The 21,294-nt window shown below is 34.5% G+C and overlaps 2 protein-coding genes across 6 annotated transcripts; one reads left to right on the top strand and one right to left on the bottom strand.

Moving 5' to 3' along the window:
• Nucleotides 1-227: 227 nt before the first annotated feature.
• LOC128673496 (uncharacterized) lies at nucleotides 228-16,143 on the top strand. 5 transcript variants are annotated; one of them, XM_053751373.2, is made up of 6 exons: nucleotides 228-449; nucleotides 8,866-8,933; nucleotides 13,255-13,389; nucleotides 13,759-14,319; nucleotides 14,422-14,530; nucleotides 15,636-16,143. In XM_053751373.2, exons 2-6 carry the CDS (start codon nucleotides 8,873-8,875, stop codon nucleotides 15,694-15,696), a joined length of 927 nt encoding a protein of 308 aa, XP_053607348.1. In that variant the 5' UTR covers nucleotides 228-449; nucleotides 8,866-8,872; the 3' UTR covers nucleotides 15,697-16,143. The 5 variants fall into 5 exon arrangements, with proteins under 5 accessions (XP_053607348.1, XP_053607349.1, XP_053607345.1 ...); XM_053751374.2 differs by lacking the exon at nucleotides 14,422-14,530; XM_053751370.2 differs by having other exon boundaries at nucleotides 308-449; nucleotides 13,759-14,530; nucleotides 15,636-15,830.
• frj (farjavit) lies at nucleotides 15,939-20,501 on the bottom strand. Its single transcript, XM_053751369.2, has 7 exons — nucleotides 20,137-20,501; nucleotides 19,252-19,559; nucleotides 18,857-19,008; nucleotides 18,406-18,617; nucleotides 17,890-18,063; nucleotides 17,514-17,652; nucleotides 15,939-17,243 (listed from the first exon to the last, which is right to left on the bottom strand). Exons 1-7 carry the CDS (start codon nucleotides 20,370-20,372, stop codon nucleotides 16,998-17,000), a joined length of 1,467 nt encoding a protein of 488 aa, XP_053607344.1. The 5' UTR covers nucleotides 20,373-20,501; the 3' UTR covers nucleotides 15,939-16,997.
• Between the last annotated feature and the right edge of the window lie 793 nt (nucleotides 20,502-21,294).

Raw genomic sequence — 21,294 nt, 5'->3', positions numbered from 1 at the left:
GAAAATTGTGCGCTTTTTGCCTCCATTGGCAATGTTTGTGTACCTTATTTGTACCAGTAGCGCCATCTGCGCTGAGTTTTGCGTAATATGCCCTATTGTAAAAATACACTGGCATAAAGGGTAGGTAAGCACCAAGCATGCAAAATAAAAGAAATCAAAATGTCACGTTATTGGCAACAGACAGTGACAGTTGATGTAAAATGTCAACACAAGCCTAGCACTGCGGTGTCTGTGCTGTGGCCAGCCTGCCAGCTGTTGTACTGTTTTGTGTTTGCCTTCTAGCAGAAAATAATTATAATAATCTATTGAACATTTGTCTCGAAATAATCCCGATTGACGTATTTTCATTAATTGTGACCTTGTGTGCTCTCAGTGTTTTTATAACTACATCCTGTTGGGAATAAACCGAAGTAGTTACCTTGTTTTATAACGCTCTCATAATATATCTGGTAAGTTATTAGACAATATTCTCATCGTCTTTATTTGTTTCCATACAAAACATACTACATTTTGTCCCAATGCTAAAAGGGAAAGTAACTAACCCGTTAAAATAAAAACCCATAGTAACCCGTTATTTTAATCCAAATTTTCCTTTATAGAATGAGTCATTACATTATAGTAAGAATAGCCATAATAGTCATGATTTTACGGAAATACCGTTTCTTTAATAGTTATTCTGTGTGTATTCTGGTATTACTAACTACAATAAACATTCTTCATTAAAACATATAACTGAAACAGTTAGGTACCTAGGTAGGTACCTAACTGTTTCAGTTACGATAGGTATAAATGTAATAGGTTAAAGATTGGATTTTAATATGCGTATGTGTGTATGGACAAAATTCCTCATGTTCTATCAATAGATGTCATATTTCATAAATCCACTTAAAATTTTAAAAGAGCGAGTGTTTATTTTCTTTACCAGCAGATCCTAGTTTGTAGTCAAAGTGGAATGAAGGCATTTTTCTTTACTCCCAGCAGTTAGATCTAACCTTTATTTATTTGGCATTTTGTACCCTGGAAATAGTAAACTAAAACTTGGCAGTGCGCCATGTAAAATAAGATAACCATAACATATACTGTAAATAGAATTCATATTAGTTATTACTGTTCAGTGAATGCTTCTTAATATATTGGTAGCCGAATTTAGGTAACATTTTAATTGTAATTTTTGTAATCTATGATCTTGTCTATAGATTACTAATTAGTCTTCTATGCTTTTGGTTAAATTAATATGCTTGGAGGAGGTTACTCTGTTTTAAAGCTCTCTTGGAAAATATGCATTCTTTGGTTATGGTAAATTAAATAGGAATCACCTTTAAAAAAGTATTTATGGATGTTAATTAAGTATTATATGTAATTTAATTGTTAATACCTATTTTAGAGAAAATTAGGTTTCTTTCATTTCCTTCTTCATTTCATTTTCTTCACTTTCCACATTAGTGCTTTTCAATTCCTTTCAACTATATTAATATACCTTAATGAAGCATTATTTACTTATTACATACACATTTGGTGATCACCCAATGTGTATGTTTAACCCTTGGTCTTTAACTATATTTATACCAAATTTGATCTAAATCTGCCCAGCTGCAAAAATGTGACAGGCAGGCAGATATATAGATACAAGTCATAGTAATGAAGATAATATATTTTTTTGCATTTTGAATTAAATACCTATAATTCCCGTCTCACATATTTTACTGGTAGGTACATGCATTTTTACAAAGTCTAATGTAAGCTAAACTATGTGAATTAATATATACTGTTTAACTTACCAAGTTTCTGCTGCTTTAAACATAAACTTGGTCATAAGTCATGAACGTTATAAATTTGATAGTTACAAATACAATATTTGCGTCCAAACAAAGCTATAAGCTTTCAGAATATCTGTATAAAAGTATAAATAATAAGTTAAAAATATACCCTAAAACGTATCAGGAATGTAAGCGAGAGGTGTCATCCTGGTTACAGAAGCTCACTTATGAGGAAACTGAAGCAATTCTTATCCCACTTAAATGATTTGCATATAGTCAAATAACTGATTAGCATTTACGTCTACTACATTTATGTTTTTCGTGTATACTTGCATAATAAATATAAGTATATCTGTCTGTATACATATAAGTTAAATAATATTCTCTTTGTTGTGCTTTTATATATTCTTTACCTGCAATGTCATTGTCGTAAGAGCGGGACTTGCCAGACACAGGTTTTTAACTTAATTGGTGAGTCCTGGCAACCTATGTTTAAAGCATTATGTTTAAAGAATAAAGAATTTTTGAATTTTGAATTTGAATAAGTTCCGGTAAAAATTCAACATGGCGCCCACCCGCCATTGGCGTAACTTCCGGTAAATCCCAGCCAGACGCAATTATACCTATGTAACTTTTTGTTTCCTATCAGCATTTCAGCATTTGTTTTTAAGTTGATGCTGGTTGATGGAATGCTGACTGATGGAGCGTAAAGAAATACTAACATAAAAAGTAAAATACCTACAAATTAGTTTACTGTTCTAGCTATAATATAACTATACTATATATATATAGCTATAATATATTTAGGTACCTACTTTTCAAATGACTTTTGAAAGTTTCCAATTCCAATTTCGCTACTAAGGGCGCATATGTACAGTAAGGTCCATTTCCAAATTGTCCAAGGCTTTGAACCTTAAACTTTCGTTTCGCTCATAAATTACATTTTAGTTAATAACAAGATTTTTGACGTAAAATGTTTATCTCAGGATACTTGACATACCTATTCAATTCTATAATTATACATAAAATGTGTGCGGTTTTAAGTAGATACCTACCAAAATAAAATACATAAAATGGTTTCAAAATCTGAAAAGCACATAGTCATTATTAAATTAAAACCCCAAAAAATATTTCAAAAATATGTTTCATTCATGACGTTGTGCGGACAATAAAAATGTCTAGTTTGAGGGACCACTTCCTCTGAAGTATTGTGGAGCCCCAGTGCCCAACGGTACAATTATGGCTTTGTGCCAACGACAGCCTGCTAATACTGCTCCGAGACCGAACAGAATTAAGTCACGTTTTAGTTAAACTAAAAATCTGAAGCAAAATTCTAAAATGGAACTGCTTGTTCTGCCAGTCGCTGAAGTTTCTATTTTATGGGTACTATGAAACGACTATGTTAAAACAACCGTTCCGCACCCATTCAATATATGCAATTGGAGTTTTTACCATAAATAGAAGTAACATCTTGACAGATTTCGAGTGTTTTCTCTTAACAAAACCATGGAAAATGGTAAGACGCGAGTATTCTATTGTTTACATTATATGTTGGACCAGCAAATTAGACTAATTATCGCCGAGTATCGAACATTAAATTAGTATACTACGTTTTGTGCCTTCATTATGAGATAAAAATACTATGTTTGGCCACGCCTATGGAACCATTATTCAGCATTTACACTTGCATGTTTTTGTCCGGTCAATTGTGTACCCAAACATTTTGTGGGCAAATGTCCTCCTTTGTAACGAATGTCAACATGATAATTCGAGCAAATGTAATTGTCCGGCTTTAGTGCGACCTTTTCAACGCTATCTGCTCCTCTCCTTGTTAAATTAAATCATTTTAATGCTGGCAACATTTTCCTCTTGAAATTAATTGGGGTTGTCTTCGTATGTGTTTTTTGGCTCTTATTTTTACCACGTTGTAATTATACAGTAGAGTACAGTAAATTACATATGTTAACCTATTGTGATTATTTTAATCAAGTTTAGTATTTGTGTACTCCACGTGTATGTCGTACGAGGCACGTACCGTAAGCAGGCAGATAAGCCAAAATAGCATTCCCAAAAATTGTAATAATTAAATTAGTATTTTTTTACGCTGACCCCGGGATTAACAGCCCATAACCTGGAACATGCGGAGATGAGAGAGAGAGAGAAAAAGTTTAATGTTTTAGATTTAAACCATTAACACGATTTGGAAACTAGTTTTATATTATTGCCACACAATATATTGTTTACATTATCCTCGTAAATATTGAGATAACAAATTGACATTTGACTTATTCTTCGTGATGTTGTTCGTAAAATATGTATAAACGTAGGTACGATAAAGTCAACTTGTTATGAATTTTCCCAGAATCAATACTGATTTCCGCCATGGAATCGGCTTGTACGGTTTTCAGTCCCTTAATAAACACTTCTTAACTACTTTAAGAATCAGATAAGATTTATTAGTCTGAGTTCAAATTATTAGAAAGAGCATGATTTCTAAATATACAAAAAGGTTATCATAAACTTCTTTTCTTTTTCTATTGTTTCAACTTACGGTTCCAAACTTCCCAATTTCAGTTAACCTTAAAAATGTTACTCAAAGTTCCAATCAAACTCAAGCTATGGGTTGATAAAAAGTAAGAAAGCCCTGACAAACAGTGGTAAAGGAAATACAAGCGGGTACTACTCAGTTTCGATTTCCTCTTCTGTGAAACTAGCTTAGGTTATTGATAGCTAACACTCATATAATGCAGTCGTAAAACTTTTATGAATAACGTAACACGAAATGTTACATTTATCGCCAGATTCGTAAATTATGTTCTTGCTTTAACTTCAATCCTTTTGGCCTTAATCCAACCGATGTAAGAATGTTACACGTTCCAATGGTTGCAAATAGTCCGACTCTAAATCTATTAGATCCTTTTCTAATGACCTTTCGGCTAAGTTTGTAATTACTTCAATAAGTCTGGCTTGTTTATAGTGCAATCATTCAATTGTTTCATGACTAAACGGGCTAACTTTGACAGTAACTGCCAGGACTGTAAGCTGTATAATAGGCCTAACAAACGCTGGCGTAACCAACGGCCCAAGTTATCAGAAATATTGCCGTATCTGAGAAGTTCTTTAGCTATACAGGACAATCGGCTACACGAATGAATAACTTTTCTATAGAAATGTACTGAGAAAGACGGGCTTTTGTGGCATTGTATAATACTACTGAGTTCAAACTAGAAAAGCCATTGAAAGAGTATATGTAAATAATAAGTAAGTTCTGTGTTTTCTATTTAATGAATGACATTGCATATTTAGAAAATATTTTTTTATGTTTCTTGAGAAAAACAAAACTTTGTGTAATAAAATGTTGACTCCACCATCATTACTTGTCTACCACAGTATAGCTGCAGAAAAAATGCTAAATATTTCCTGATAGCCAACTATACTATAGTCATTACGTGCCTCTAAGCCCACATTATGTATGATCTCATTCACAAACGCTCACTGTTATCAATCTGTGGCCATGCTAATTGACGTCTCCCTCTAGTGTCGTTATCATCAATTGTTGCGCAGTTTGAGATTTGGTGAACCGTGTTTATGTGAATTGATTGAATTTAAAAGAACTTGGTGAGATATTTTTATTATTTTGCTATCAGGCATAGAAATATCTTCTGAAATCTAGACTTTTTAGAATCTAGAACTGGCCATCCAATGAGATATTCATTGGATCGAATAAATTTATAGGTTCCCTTAGGTCCCGTGGAATTAGGGCCTCGGGCGTACATATATGCTCATTATTATATGTCGTTGATTCATTTGCTTCCTTCAAATTTACCAACAAAATAATATCATCAAAAACGAACCTTAAGCGAAAACTTTAACCTGTAATAAATTACGTGGAAAGTAAAATGGACTGGACAAATCTCAATTGGAACACATTTATAACTCCATAATACAAACTGGCAAAATAGCGGTGACCCACCTAAGTTACACTATTTTCAATCTGATCTCATATAAGAAGCCGTGTAAATCCGACACGATTCTACTTCCATTTTACCGCCGCCGTGTGTCCCGCAAGCGTAAAGTGTGAACACATCGGAGATTTCCGCCGATATAAATCGCAGCCAGCGACACCATTGCTTTATGCCGCCGCGTCTTTTGCAATCCCTGAATTTGTGGACTGGAAGAAGTGCGGTGCATCGCCACCGGAATTTGAACTCGGAAATCTTCGGAAACTTTATTCCCTATTCGTCACGTACTGCGGTGCCATATTGCTCCATTTGTCATCCTTTGAATCCGTCCATTTGGCTACAGAAATTTCTGATGTACAATTTGTTCAGAACATTCTACAACATTATGAAAGATAGAATAAGATATGTCATGTACAGAATCTAATATCTGTCCGTCCTATATCAGTTGGAATTCGAAAACAAAATTCCGCCCGGGAACCGTTTATTCTTATTGACAAAGACAAACGTTTTGTTCTACAAGGCAGAACAAATATGAGGCATTACGAATCCATTATATAGATAATAGAGCATCGCGACGGACGGGCGGCGGCTGAGCGCGGAGGTGACAGGCAGGCCGTTAACACGGCCGTTACAGGCTCAAGTGATATATGAGCTGCGAAGTGGCTGTGTGGCGCTGTCACTTCGCATCCCGACGCCGCGCCGCACCCGCAAAAAGATAAAAAGGATTCCGAAATACGATTCACAAGTGGGCTGCCGGAAATGGGTAGAAAGTTACCGAGCACGGCTTTATGTCGAGCAATATATCTCTCGTATCGCTATCCAATTTCTGCTCTATGGCATGTAATATCCCCCCAGGGGTCCTTTTAATTTCTACATAGTCCTTTTTAATCAGCACGTGACCATTAATTCTAATCTCATCAGCACACCTGAAAAGGGGTCTGAGCGCTGCCCATTATAAGTTAAACGAACGCTTCTGAATGTTAAGTTGGGCGAACTTGGACGTTCGGTGCATATTTGATGGATTTCTTGATTTCTTAATCGACAAAAATATTCAAGATTTCACTGAAATGAAGAACTATTTTATTATAATTTATTTAATAATGACCGATTATTTTATTATTCTTCGTTTGTATTATATATCTAATAAATCTTGTAAATCTTATTCCAATTACTATATAAGTATTTAGTCGATCTCAGTTCGATAATGATCTAAATGTCAAATGGTAACAGTTATGAATGCTACAAAATCTATGGTTTATTAATAATTTAGTTCTCATCTAATGACAAGGAGTTGCGTGACTATATGCCCTCGGAACCTTACTGACCTTCAGTGACCTACAACCTTAGGGCGCACCCCGCCGTGCCACCACCCTTACCCATCAAGTTACCCACGGATTTAGTTTCATTTCAGTCGCTTGGTTCAGTTGGTTTTTCACGAACCCCAATTTACTTTAATATATCTCCCAATGGTTTATTTGTGTCAACTATAAAATAGGTAAAGCTTTTTGTGCTGTGAATTGGTTTCTGTCACGATATTTGTGCTAATAAATACTACGTGAGTATATTTCCCTGTGATGCTTCCTTTATTTTTATCCACAACAACATCTACAGCATACAATACACCTATTGTAGGTGGCAATTTGATATGTTATGAGGATATGACGAACTTTATTGGTCTTCTCATTTCATTGGTCGATATCTACGACCTTTATCAAGAACAAGTTCTCTGGCGCAATAAGATCAGTATCAACAAGGACTTCTGACGTCTGCCCATACTTCTTTCCTGTCTAGTATTCTTTATAGTTCTCAAACTTATTTTTTGTGTGAAACCTGTTCACATGTAAGTACCCTGATAAAGTAAAATTTCAGCGTTTTTTTTATTTGCTAATATTCTAGAAAAAATAGACTATAAAAAATCGTAATTAGATTCATAAAAAAGATTCATAAAAAGTTTAAGCTAAAGTATGTTTTGTCTCTTTCTGTCAATTTCAAATATAATAAAGTGCGATAAACAACGACGTAATACAGTAATACTGTATATGTTTTCCCTATTATAAGTATCACATGGCCCGAGTTTTGATCCCTGTCGGAACTTTAGTGGAAGTATAATTTTCTGTCATAAAACATGGCGCCCAAGATCGCACGGAGCAACTTGCTGCGATCAGAACTAGCAGAACATTCGTACAGCATTAATAATACTTAACGAAACGCCGCATGCTGTCACAAAGTTTTCAATAAAGGGAAACAACTTGTGCCATATCCGCAAAACGTTTACCTACCCAGCAGTAGTTGGTAACGAGGTTATACGAAACAGTTTCGGAGGAAATTGCTCGGGGAATGTAGGTAGGTGTCATAAACTTTCGGCTGATCTGTCGGACAGACGTGCTGTTGAGGTACATGTGTCGGCGAGCTATTTCATCTTCTTGCGCACTCTCACAGCTCACACATTGTACCGAAAGTATGATGTAGTCGTGTCTGCATTTCTCTGCAACCGTCCAGCTATATTGGAATTTTTGCAGCGCAACGAAATTGTCTAGGTTTCATGTCATGTAATAAAAACCTTTTTTGATTATTACATCCATACTGTTGTCTGCAGTATTAAAGTTGGCTTGTTTATAGGTTTTAGCTTTGTTTTGAATAAATTTATTCAAATCCCTGACTCAGAGATCAGAGAAATAAGATCGTCTTATCAATGGAATATTGATTGTAGCTTCTACATTGTCTACTCTAGCAATTCTCTAAGTGTTTCTCGGAATTTCTTCCGCGGAGCCCAAGATCCGGTTTCCTACTTTTTCTTTCGCCTTATGTCTGCTGCATATTTATTACTGTTGAACTTTTTCCTTATATTTAAGGATGGTCTTCGGTGTCCTTTATCGTCAGAACATTGCAGCTGATAGGTATATCCTCCTTGTCTGTTGCCAAATACACAAAAATACTAGCTGCGCACCGGGGCTTCGCTCACGTGGGAATTTCTAAATAAACACTATGTGTTATTCCAGATCGTATTCTACCTGTGTACCAAATTTCATAACAACCCGTCTAGTATTAGTAGGATATTCCGTCTATGAAGTACCATAACACATAGATTAATTTGATAACACGTACATAATGCACTATAACTTCAATGGTTTGCTTTTAATTTTCAGAACGAAAATGGATTGGAGGACGTCCCTGCTGCTATTTACCCTGGTACTTTACGCCGACGGGTTTTCCAGTAAGTCCACAATTTACATAGTTTCATTGAGACAATGTGCCAACTCATCTACGTATATTGTTTATGAACCACACAATTTCCAACAAACTTGAAGACATGTGGAGAAAAACAATGAATCATGTTCTGTCAACACATCAACAGGAGCTGAACACATAAACATAGGAATAAATCAACATGATAAAAATTTATGAGTCGACGGTTGCAATTTGTTGAGTACGTACGCCTTATATCTTTCGAAAATCCAATTTTTATCTTTGTTTAAAACATATGCCGACGTTATCATGTAGGGTACATCTGGCACTTCATATCCATAATTGGCTCAACATTTTACTGATTCAAGAGAAAAGAATAGAACGAGTATTTGTAAATCTCAGAAAGTTATGTCGATGTTTGAAATCATGGTAGGTTACTATGTTTATATGTTACGTAAACAAGTCGTAGCTAAATATAAGAATAGGATATGCTTTACTTTTTTATACTTACTACAAAATATACAGTTTAGTTTCTAAGATCAATAGTTTATATATTCTTAGAATAATTCTCTAAATAAACCGAAGTAGTCGTGGGCAATCACTTCCCACTGAGTTGGAAGATATATATGTAAATAAAATAAATGGTATTCTTTACTCGCACATATAGCATGCGGAGAAACTGTAGACGCGAAATATGTCTCATCATTTGTCTACTCTGAAGGGAATATAAACAGTGTGCACTTGAGCGCAGAGTGTGGACTGGTAGCTTAGCACGCCAATGGAAGTGCTCCTTTTATGTAGATAGATCCGTTTGTTCATGGGTGGATTTTATAATTCGCTCAAAATCATACAAAATATTTTTTCTTCTTGTTTCTGTCGATACAATGCGACCTACTTGCCCATTTTACTTGCATGTGTAATCTGTAGTTTCGCCGTAATTTGATAACTTCTTTATACTTGAAAGTTTTAAAGTCTCCAGGCAACTACGAGTAAGTAACGTCGAGATTATATTTTTCAGCGTATTTTCTTAATTACTCCTTGGCCTCCAACAACATTGTATCGCAAACCCCACCTCAAAACTTCATTAACGCTCCCTACGTGACCAGGAGTAGAACTTAAACACCTAGTCGCCTTGATCCTTAGAATGTAATCACAGGATCTTACCGCATTCCCTAGCCGGAGGACTGTTGTGGACTTATCATGGAAAAGTAAAGACGTTGCTCTGATAATTACGATGGAATAAATTATCTATCTTATACACACAAAAAAAACGATTTTCTCCAAATAAGTAAAAACTACTTGCATGAAAGCAAATTGCATTTAATTAACCAAGATTATGGTTGTTTCATATATATTGAAACTAATATTTCCTTTCGTAAAGGAAAAAAATATCTTAAAGTGACACAAAATAAAATTTTGAATGAAGACAATTTAACTTGATTTAAGAGATTCTTCAACTTTCACCAATCATTATAAATATTCTTATGTAAGTATAAGTGTTTATAAATGAAATAGTCTTTACAATGTATCATTCAGGTCCTTGATTTTCTTGTTCAATTTTCGTCAAACTTCCATTACCGTAGTAGTGGATGATGAATGATAAGTTCGCCGTTGCTGTCATTATTTCAATATAGTTTCTTATGCAGTAATGTTATATTTAAGAAACAAACAATACTCTTGTATGTTTGGCCAATTAAAATTTCTCCTATTCACACCGTTTCTGTAAATTTCTCTGAGGAAATTGGATATTTTACCAAATTATATAGGTATTGAGGGCTGTCCGCACTGCGATATTTCACCGCGCGGAATTTTATCTGGCGAATTACATTCCGCACTCGGAAAGTACCTTCCTCGCGATTTTTTCACAGCATATGCGAATACTCTAGTAAGATTCAATATGTCACAGAATTTCGAGAAATAAACCGCGCGGTGAAATATGAATATATTAGGTGTGCGAACAGAACCTAATAAGGCTATGTTTAGGAACGTAAAGATCATAAATTAATGACATTCCTCTTTTATCATGATTAGTTATAAAGTTGCACTCAGCCTTAACATTTTCATGGTTTGCGGTCTCGAAGAGCACGTACAAGTCCTCGGATTGCCGTAAGATATGGCGGGAATCCATTACCTAATGCTCACATAAACCCGCCTCGGAAGCAACAAAACAATGACTTATGATCCAGTCTTATGATTCCCTTTTTATTTGTTTTTATTGCCGGTAAAGTTGTACAGTCAAATGCATCTAAAGTTATCTCGCAGGCACCTCTACGTGGCAGCGATAACGATGGTATGCAGTACATTTGAGTGTGACGACGTGCTATTGACTGTACCTTGTGAGTCGAAATATCTAAGCCCTCTGTGAATTCCTCTTCAAACTTCAGCATAAAACACTTTCTATGTGGATTTTTGCTTTTATGATGATGTTGTAAGATTTTATTACTAGCAATTACGGCCGTATATTTTCCTTTTTCATTAAATAAGTATTCGAGGCGTCCATGTAGGGCTGCTGAAGTGCTGACTAAAAGATGGTAAAAAAGTTATTGTGAACCAATGTCCACAATAACTTTTGAGTAAATATCAAAGTTATTGTAACTCAAAATGCCTATACTTCTCAAATTATGCTCTAATTTGGCCGCAATGATCATTAATGGCAGCATCTACTTTTACAAGTTATTACTTGTGTTTTAGTACCTAGATGCTAGTCTTGAAACCATGCCCGTTTTTTACTACTCTGTCCTCGGAAGTGAGATGATTTATGTGCAACAGATGTTATCCAATATTCTCAGTTTGCCTCGAAATGAGCGAAGTAGCTTTATGCGAAAAATCGAAGAATTTAACATCTATTACAAAACGCGCCACTAAAGATGCTCTACTATCATTGGTTTGAATATTACCAACGTTATTATATTGCTTTTTTGACACGCGTTTACTTTTATGACATTTCGATCCATTATTGAATTTTTATAATAAAGTATTTATATATGCAAGTCAACTAAATAGGCTTGACTTTTGTTGTTTCTAATACAAGCTGCTCCCCAGGCACCCTAGGCCATACTTATTAGGAATATCGGGATAAAACTTATACTATGTTCCAAGTTAAGTATATTCTGCCCGTGTTTCATGAAAGTTATTTCTTCAAAATTTCGTGAAAGTTCCACACACATCAACTTTCGTATTCATAATAGTAGTATTCATACCCTAAGTACCTAGGTTGGATTAATCGTTACGACGAGGTACGTACTTACTTAGTTATCTCTACATTGTTTCTCCCCAATTTTCCTCGTTGAACATGCAAAAAACTCGCATCTCAAACGCTAAGGAAAAACTCGTATAAAACGTATTATGGATGTTCATTAGGAAAATTCAAGAAGGCTCAATACCCACGATGGGGTTTCGTGCGCCCCTCACAGCCTTGCCGTGCTGCTGTATCATAAAGACTAAAATGTATTGCTTCTTCCTACATTTGAATATCAGGTTTCGTACGTTTATGTTTCACCGTTATTAGTAAGCATTTAATTATCAATGAAAATATTAATTATGTATTTAAAATATTTTGGGCGTCTTAACCATTACTCCACCACCGCCACAAACTGAACAAAAACAATGAAAACAATCCACTTACATAAAACTTTTCCGTTTGGTTGGCCTTTATTACGTGTGATATTGACTCTCCTTGCCTCGAGGAGCCCGACATAAGTATAGGTATAATCGTATATATGTAAATGATCAGTATTCCCGCCAAAAAAATCTTTCGTGTTATAAAAGAGGCAAACTTATAGTCAGGAAAGTTGTATTCATTTCATGCGATGTTTTTACTTCTACAACCAGCCCTATTCAACAACTATTTTATATTTTGACGTCAAAAGTCCTAAACGTGGGTATTAGGCATGTATCCTATATGTAAAAAAAGTATAAAGTACTTTATCCGAGTGCCAAGAGCAGCGAATTTCCCAGGAAAAGAACAGAAACCTCAAGCATCTGCCACCATCATAAATATGGTGTATTGCCCATTTTATTATAAAATTATTTTAATCTGGTTCCATCATTTATTTAGAAGAGATCGTCAAGTAAAAAAATACGTCCTTGTTGCGATATAAATGAGGCTTTGTGCTCAAACTAGTTATTAGTCCAACGTGAGGTCATATCTTACAAAATAACATATTCAACAGATTTCAACTCTATGACTATAGTGATATGATATTTATTGTAAAAGTATCCACGTAAAAAAAGTTTGATGTATTTGTAGGTACCTATTCTTGTTTTAATATGAAAATCAAAACGCTTTATGCAACGAAATAAATTAATTTTTTGTACCTGCAAATTAAATTTATTTTTTTAAATTTCAGAATACGGACGCACGTGCAAAGACATTGGCTGTTTGAATAGCGAAGTATGCGTATTGGCTGAGGACCCATGCTCGTTTGGGCACACCTCCAACTGCGGCACTTACCCCACATGCAAGAAGAAGTCTCAAGTCGAAGGTAAGCGCGGCACAAAATACAGCAAAGTTTTGATATGCCGAGCGCAATCGAAACTTTTCCTAGTTTTTCGTTTTCCGTAAAAAAGGGAACATAAATGCCCCGGGCCATGCCGTATCAACCAACAAGAGTTCGAAAACTTGTGTAGCCACTTTACTTCTGATTGCACTTTAGATTTTAATAATAAAAGTATATTGATTGAAAAGTTTTGCACTGCTCAATATAAATTTTTGAGCGCTTGTACAAGTTCTTAATGAAGTTAAAACTAAAAGGCTGTGTACCTAAGTGTGTAGTGTATGCTGATATGCCGAACCATTGAAATACTTTTGAATTGCTCACAATCTGCCTATAACTTTTATGTTGACATTCCAGGCTCGCACGCAGTGCTAGAAGCTCCCCGTCCCACCACGCCTAAGCTGCAGCCTTACGTGCCACCTCGAGATGATAGCGTACCCAACTACCCTCCCCCTGCGCCTCCTGGGGGCAATTCCCCATATGGAAACAATTCACCTTACGGAGGAAACTCGCCTTACGGCGGCAACTCGCCCTACGGAGGCAACTCACCTTACGGCGGATCTAATCAAGGTGGCTCTTCATTTGGCGGCAGTTCCCCTTACGGTGGTAGTTCGCCGTATGGTGGAAACTCTCCATACGGTAGCAACTCAAACCACGGCGGTAGTTCATCCTATGGAGGCAGCTCCCCATACGGTGGGAGCTCGCCTTACGGCGGCTCGAGCAACAGAGGAGGCAACCCGTATGGCGGCAACTCTCCCTACGGGTCCAGTTCCGGAGGCGGCGGCAGTCCGCTGGACAGCATCCTCAGCACCATCAACAAGTACGCCAATAGCGGCGGCGGCGGCGGCGGCGCGGGCGGCAGCTCCAGCCTGTCCGGCATCCTCGGAGGACTAGTCAACACTATCTCCAAAAACGGAGGTTTGAACAGTTTCTTCAACACGCGACCCATAATGGAGAACCCTAATTACTCATCCTACAGTTCCAATGTTAGGAGTTCTAATCCGCAATATTACCCTTCAGGTCAGCCGAGTTATCAGACGCCTGTTCAAAACAAAAACTATGGGCAAAGTAATGCGCACCACAGTGCGGCCACCACTCATAGACCAGTGTCCTATGGCTGGAATGTTGGGTAAATAACACACAGCTTTGACCAACAATCGGTGTGGCTTCTCTGTATATTTCCCCGCCTTGCATGATGAGCACCTGCTCATTTTATTTTTTCTCTTATTATCTATTATTTTAAGTTGCACTAATTTATTGATCACAAAATTAATAGTAAAAAGCAAAACCTTTCCAATATTCTATCATGGGTTCAACCCACAACCAAAATGTGGTATAATCACGTGTGTATATCACCCTAATTACTATGACGCTTAAATAACAAACAGAACAATTTAACATACAAATCTACATATTGTGGAGGAAACTCTTTTTATGCAGTGTAATGGCTTTAATTATGTTTATTATATAGAAAAAATGGGTCTTCTAATACTAATGATACTATGAGAGTGGTATAATTTATTTATGGAAAACAATAATCAGCTAAGTTTTAGCTGCTCGAGTAAAGAAAATTTTAGAACCTTCTATGTCTATTTAAAGTATAAATGCTTGATTTTTTTAACACAGTAATTAGTATAAGTACCGCGCCCACATATAACAATAGACATAGATGGATCCCTAGCTTTTAACCAATAACATTTTATCTATATAGATTCAATATTATTCACGAACTTTTCTATTTCTTGTACCATATTATACTTCGATGGGTAAAAGTATAGTCAATTTTGATGATTGTATTTATTTATAACATTGAGTATGGAAGTAATCAAACCATATTTTTGCATGCATTTTTTGTAAGCAAATAGATGAGGCTATGGCTCTGGCTATCTGTAATTCTCATTTTTGTCACAAGTTTACTTTTTTACTTACATATTATTTTAAAAATTCACTATCAATTAATTAGAAATGTACTAGCTAGTAGTTGTATGAAGATAAAGAGCACGAAATCCATTTGGATTTATTTATGCGAGATGTTTATTATCAATAATGGGATACTGCAGTTTAAACCAAAATGCTCAACGACAGTTACTAGTTACGTGGAGTTTATGAAAACCTAAGGATGTCATTACATTGCTCCAAAATTGATGTTCGCGCTCTTTGATCATCTTATAAGAATACTCATGATAAACATACTATAGTGCCATGATTAATATTACTAAATGTATTTATTTCAGTGCGACTGTGATGTTGACGTACCTGATACACCATTACGTCCAGAGTATGATTCGGCATTAATTTTAACCCTAAATAATAAGTTATAGAATGTTAATGTTAAAATACTTTGAATCTCTAGGTGCTGAATGTTAATATGCTGCCGTGTCTCGCCTACTATGTTATTTGCTACTTAAGAAGAAAATACTAAATAATTCAACGAAAGCAAAAGTGTTATCTCAAAAAAACTATTTTTATATACGATTATTTCCTATAAAACCTACTTGTAACGCATTAAATCTGAAGGTATAAAGAAAACTAGATAAAATGTTAAAATATAAACTTTATTCAGTCCATCCAAAAATAAATAAAGACTAGACCCGTGTATTTACAAATGAAATTCCATATGAATATCACTGATTTATAAATATAGATTGTAAGTATTTACGTAAACTTCTACAGTGTTTTATTTTTAGTTACCATTTTTTATGAGTTCATACAACGTAAAATCATTACAGCTTGTTGCGTAATTATATCTGTTTAATTTTACACCTCTAGTACCTACCCACTATATGTATGCGATACCCCATGCAAAGTACTTATATCACTAATGTTCATATAAGTACCCAAAATATCTTGGATATCTAATTAGAAATCTACCCATCACCTCCGATTCGGCGGGTTTCCTGTACGAATTAGTACGGAGTGGAATGTTACATTATCCAAATAAAGTACATAAATATAAGACAAACTCATCCACATAACAACATACTTAATACATATGTCAAAAACACATGGTATTTTTACACTGCACAAATTTTATGAACAGCTTTAGTCGTCTAAAGCTGTTCATAAAATTTGTGCAGTTAAAATCGAGTAGGTTTAAAAAATAAAATTACTTATCTTTATTTCTTATTAGGTACAATGGGCTCATTAGCAGATCGAAGTTTGTGTGCAAAGTCAACATTTTATTTTCTCTCACTGTATACATTTTGGAAATTTTTGTATTCAATTACTTAGTGTAATGTAAAAAATTGTGTAGTGTTAAAAAAAATTGCCCTAGCTGTATATGTTAATTCTAGCATGATCATCAAAAGAAAATAACAGATTGATCTCAATTCAAAATAAACGTTAATCAGTCCAGAGTTCTAATACAAACTAATTCGATATTCAGTTTTCAGACCGACAGACAGTAATTTGAAGATACGATCAGACTCATTTTTCTTTTTATACAGTAGGTCAACTGAAGTATAGTCAAGGGTAGCAACTAATTGTACAGAATATTGCTTGTTACTTTTTCATGTGTTTTACAATTATATTGAACTACATTAACATTTACTAAAATCTCCTCAAAATTGAGCAACAATTATGTACTATAAAATAAATTAATCAGTTCTACTTTCCATAGATTCTTTTCCTTCTTTTTTCACTCTAGGAGTTGACATTTTGTGTGCAGTATTCAGAGCCAACCCTAGTATTAAGAATGCAAGCCACACGCCATACCAGTAATGATAGACAGAAGAGTAATATATCCAAATTCGGTCGAACGTCAATAGAAGGAACGCAGCCGCTTGATATGACTCTGAATGACTCCTTAAGAACCACATTACGAAACCTAGAATCTTCTTTTTCTGAAAAATATATATTTTATTTAAAACTATTTTTGGATCAAGTTAACAAAAAAATAAATTTATTTATTCAAATAAATTATATTTATTTCAAAATCCTAATGTGACTTTGTATTTTCTCGATTTGCATTCCATTATTTTTTGTGAGTTACCAATAAATCAATAACAGAACACCATACAAAACCATAATTATTTTCATTGATCTACTTTTGTACACAAAATATAGACTACAAAAATGTTGTCTAGTGTTAACGAAAGATTAAAAATACTAACCAATCCAATAGCATTCTTGTAATACAATTTGTAGTAAATGTCTTCAGCCATCAAATAAAATGGACAGAAATAAATGCAGAAGAAATAACCGGCATGGAACCCATGCCAAATTACAGATACAAATAACGCTGCATGGACCCTGAAACAAAATAATAAAGACATATTTTAACCCCTTTATTCGAAACTAGCGGCTCGTCCTGGCTTCGCTCGGTTAAAAACATAATAAATGATAACCCTAAACCTTCCTTATGATCACTCTATCTATTGGTGAAAACCGCATGAAAATCCGTGCACTACTTTTAGAGTTTATCGCGAACAAACAGACGCGGTAGAGGACTAAGTTTTGTAATATGTAAAGATGACCTGTTAGACTTACTTCAGTGGTTTAACAGGGAATCTCTTGTAAACGACCATGGCAACCCAATACTGCACTGCCTTGTTCCACACCTTCATAGAGTCACGGAGAGTGACCGTAGTCTCACAAGCCCACACTTCCATGGATTCAATGGTGTTGAAGTCATACTCTGTTGTCTTTGCTTGCTCCTCTGGCCTAGAAAAAAAAAACAAAATAAAATAATAAGTAGACAATAGAATGCTTTAAGCTAATTAATGCTTACAGCAGTATGCAATGTTGTGGTAGAAAACTTTATTCGGTAATTTGGAACTAATACTATATTTGTATATTTTTTCTCTTTAACCCTATATCTCAGTCAATAAAATATTCCAATGATCATGAAAAAGCACATGAACAGCAACACTCAAAACTAATTTTGTCAGTTAGTACTAGCATTGTCAGTTTGATTAGACCTATCATCAAATTAAGCCTACAGCCAAATAGTTTTTCGGTTATGTTTTTATATTAGTAAGTAAATAGCATTCTGCTTCCACATACATTTGTTTTAATTTCATGTAACCCACAGTGGGCCCATGTCCTGTTCTATTCTTCCCCTCAACGGGGTAAGCACCCATCCCAGCTGATGTGCAGACACTCTCCGCCAACGTCATTCCAGAATAAATACGCTGTCTAAACGCCGCAAACAATGCCCAAGGGTACATCATTTGATACAAAAAACTTCTGTTGTTATGTTCTTCAGACAAAATATACTGCAAAAATAGTCATATTTTATTTTCACAGTGTGACAGTGTTATGTAAAAAAATATGAATTTCAATTAACCTTTGAATCTCCATCTACAGCTAAAAATAAATGTGACTAAAAATGTCACAATATTTTTAAGTATTCATATCACATGTAAAATTAAGGATCAAAAGAGGCCTTCACTGGTGGTCAGAAATCTCTTTTTGAGATTTTGCTGTCAAAAAAAATATAGCAATAACTACTCACCTCCAAAGGCCATAAATTGGAAAGGGCCAAATACAATGAAATGTACAGTGGAACAGCTTTCAGAGTGTTTATGGTGAATCCTGTGCAGTCCACATATTTGCTGAAAGGCAACTTGAAATAATCATCAAATGTTCTGTACCTGTAATATGGACCTGAAAAATACAAATTCCATATTTTACTAGCTTCTACTATATTATATTTATTAAACCAAAAAGATTATTTATAAATACACTAGCATCCCATCCCGACTTCGCTTGGGTAAAACATAATTAATTATATACCTAAACATCCTCAGAAATCACTGGTGAAAACAGTACAAAAATCCACCTAGTAGTTTTTAAGTTTTGACAGGCAAACATGACAGAGGACTTTGTTTTATAATATGTAAGATATACCTGTTAGTAAACCAATATAATTGTAAGAGTAATGCACCAAATCCACAAGATTTGGACTGATTAATTCTAAAAATTCATCATCCTTTTCCTTCAATTCTGTTGAGGACTCTTTATCTTCATTTTTCTTTTTTTTAGAAATTGCCAGCCACGAGCCATTGATTTCAAATGCAACTCCAACAACACGCAACACTATTATCATCTCTATCAGATTTGTTTGCCCCGTAGGCAGAGGGAAGCCAAACTTATCAGCCAGCCGAAAGAAAAATAAATAGCTGAACATGAAGAAAAATGTGGCTACATGGCAGTACCTGAAATCATTCAATAAACATGTAAATGAATTAATGAAAAAAAAGGATAAGCCTATGTCCAGCACTGGACTTTTTGTAGCTGAAATGATATTGAATCAAATTATATGAATCTATTTATGTGAGTATATGATATAGGTAATATATAATTATGTAACTTGCAATCTATCCCTGTTATTCATAAAAATGTTCATCTACTTTTCTTGCATTATGCCATCATTCGCCAAAACAATAACTTTGCCAATGTCAAGGTTGAGAGTACAAAGGATATAAAAAATACTTAAATGTTAAAGCATACTATAAGCTAAAGTATGTACCTATTGTCTCATTTTGTTAATGTCAATCATTGTAAATGCAACAGCAAATAATATAAAAAAATACAATGTATAGTATAAACCAAAATACCTAAGATAATATGCATCTTATATCTTTAATATTACCGCTTACATATTGCATTACAGGGGTCCAAAGGTCAAGAACACAAATACGAACTCGTAAAATTAGAAAACAATAATTCATAATAATTCAACAAATGAAAATTTCTGAAAAGTATGGTAGAGTAAAAGTATGGCACACTTACCGTACTCCTGTCAGTTTAATGATTAAAATGCCTGTTATTCCTGACAGAATAGGGTGAAAGGCATTAAAGCCCGAAACTATTAAAATGAGCAGAAGACCGAGAAGTGTCCCAATCCATTTCTTCACTTGGACTGTACCTAAAGACCTATAATAACGGCCTATTGCAACGCTAAATAACAGTAAAAATAAATAAATAATGTCATTCCAGTTTTTTGACAAAAAAGACCACATTTTCATGTGATTGTGGTTTAGAAATATTTCTTTCTTGGATTTTCACTTCCACTGTTTTTTTCAAAGTACATCAACCATTAATGAAATGAAAACAACAATGACATGAACACAGGTATGAACATGACTGACACGACATGACAATTAATTTAGTGTTGCCGAATGAACGTCAGGCATTCACCATCTATCAAGTGACTACCTATCCATCGAAAGTTTCAAACGAACTATCTATCTACGGCTACCAACAGACTGTCAAGAAAGTGAAGAAAACGAACTACATAGGTACTTTTTGTCATTGCAATATCAAATAAAATGGTCAAACAAGATTGGTTGATGAACACCTGTGTTTGTGCAAGGCAAAAGGAAACAGTGCCCTCATTTAATTTCTTCACTTTCTTGACAGACTACAATAAAATTATAGATCATATAATATGATTATTTAATTTTAATGTTCCTATGATCATTTTAATAATTTAAGCTCATAATATATGATGTGCAATATTGTATAATTTATGACATTTCTACATATAAAATTATAAATATTGGCCTTCGTTAATATTTTTAAAAGTGAGAATATTTATTCTTTATATTATTGTAAACATTTTCCAGCTTTCATGAAAAATTTATCTTCTGTCTCAGCGTTACATTAATCTAATGTCATATTTTGTTACCCTGCCCCCATATTCATAAAAAAGTTAAAGCATACTTTAAATTAAAATACGTTTTGTCTCTTTCTGTCAATCTCAAACATTATAAAGTGCGATAGAGACAAAACAAACTTTAGCTTAAAGTTTGCTATAACTTTTTTATGTATAACGGGGTAAGACTATTGATAAACTATCGTTAACATTGTTAATATAACACAATCGAATGTTTAATTTTTATTTCATTTCATAATCAGTTATCGATAGCAATACCATTGGTTTTTCGG

The sequence above is a fragment of the Plodia interpunctella genome, chromosome 11 (assembly GCF_027563975.2).
Source record: "Plodia interpunctella isolate USDA-ARS_2022_Savannah chromosome 11, ilPloInte3.2, whole genome shotgun sequence".
NCBI classification, from domain to species: Eukaryota; Metazoa; Arthropoda; class Insecta; order Lepidoptera; family Pyralidae; genus Plodia; species Plodia interpunctella.
Note: the sequence above shows the minus strand (reverse complement) of the source record. Positions and strands in the feature narration are given on the sequence as shown.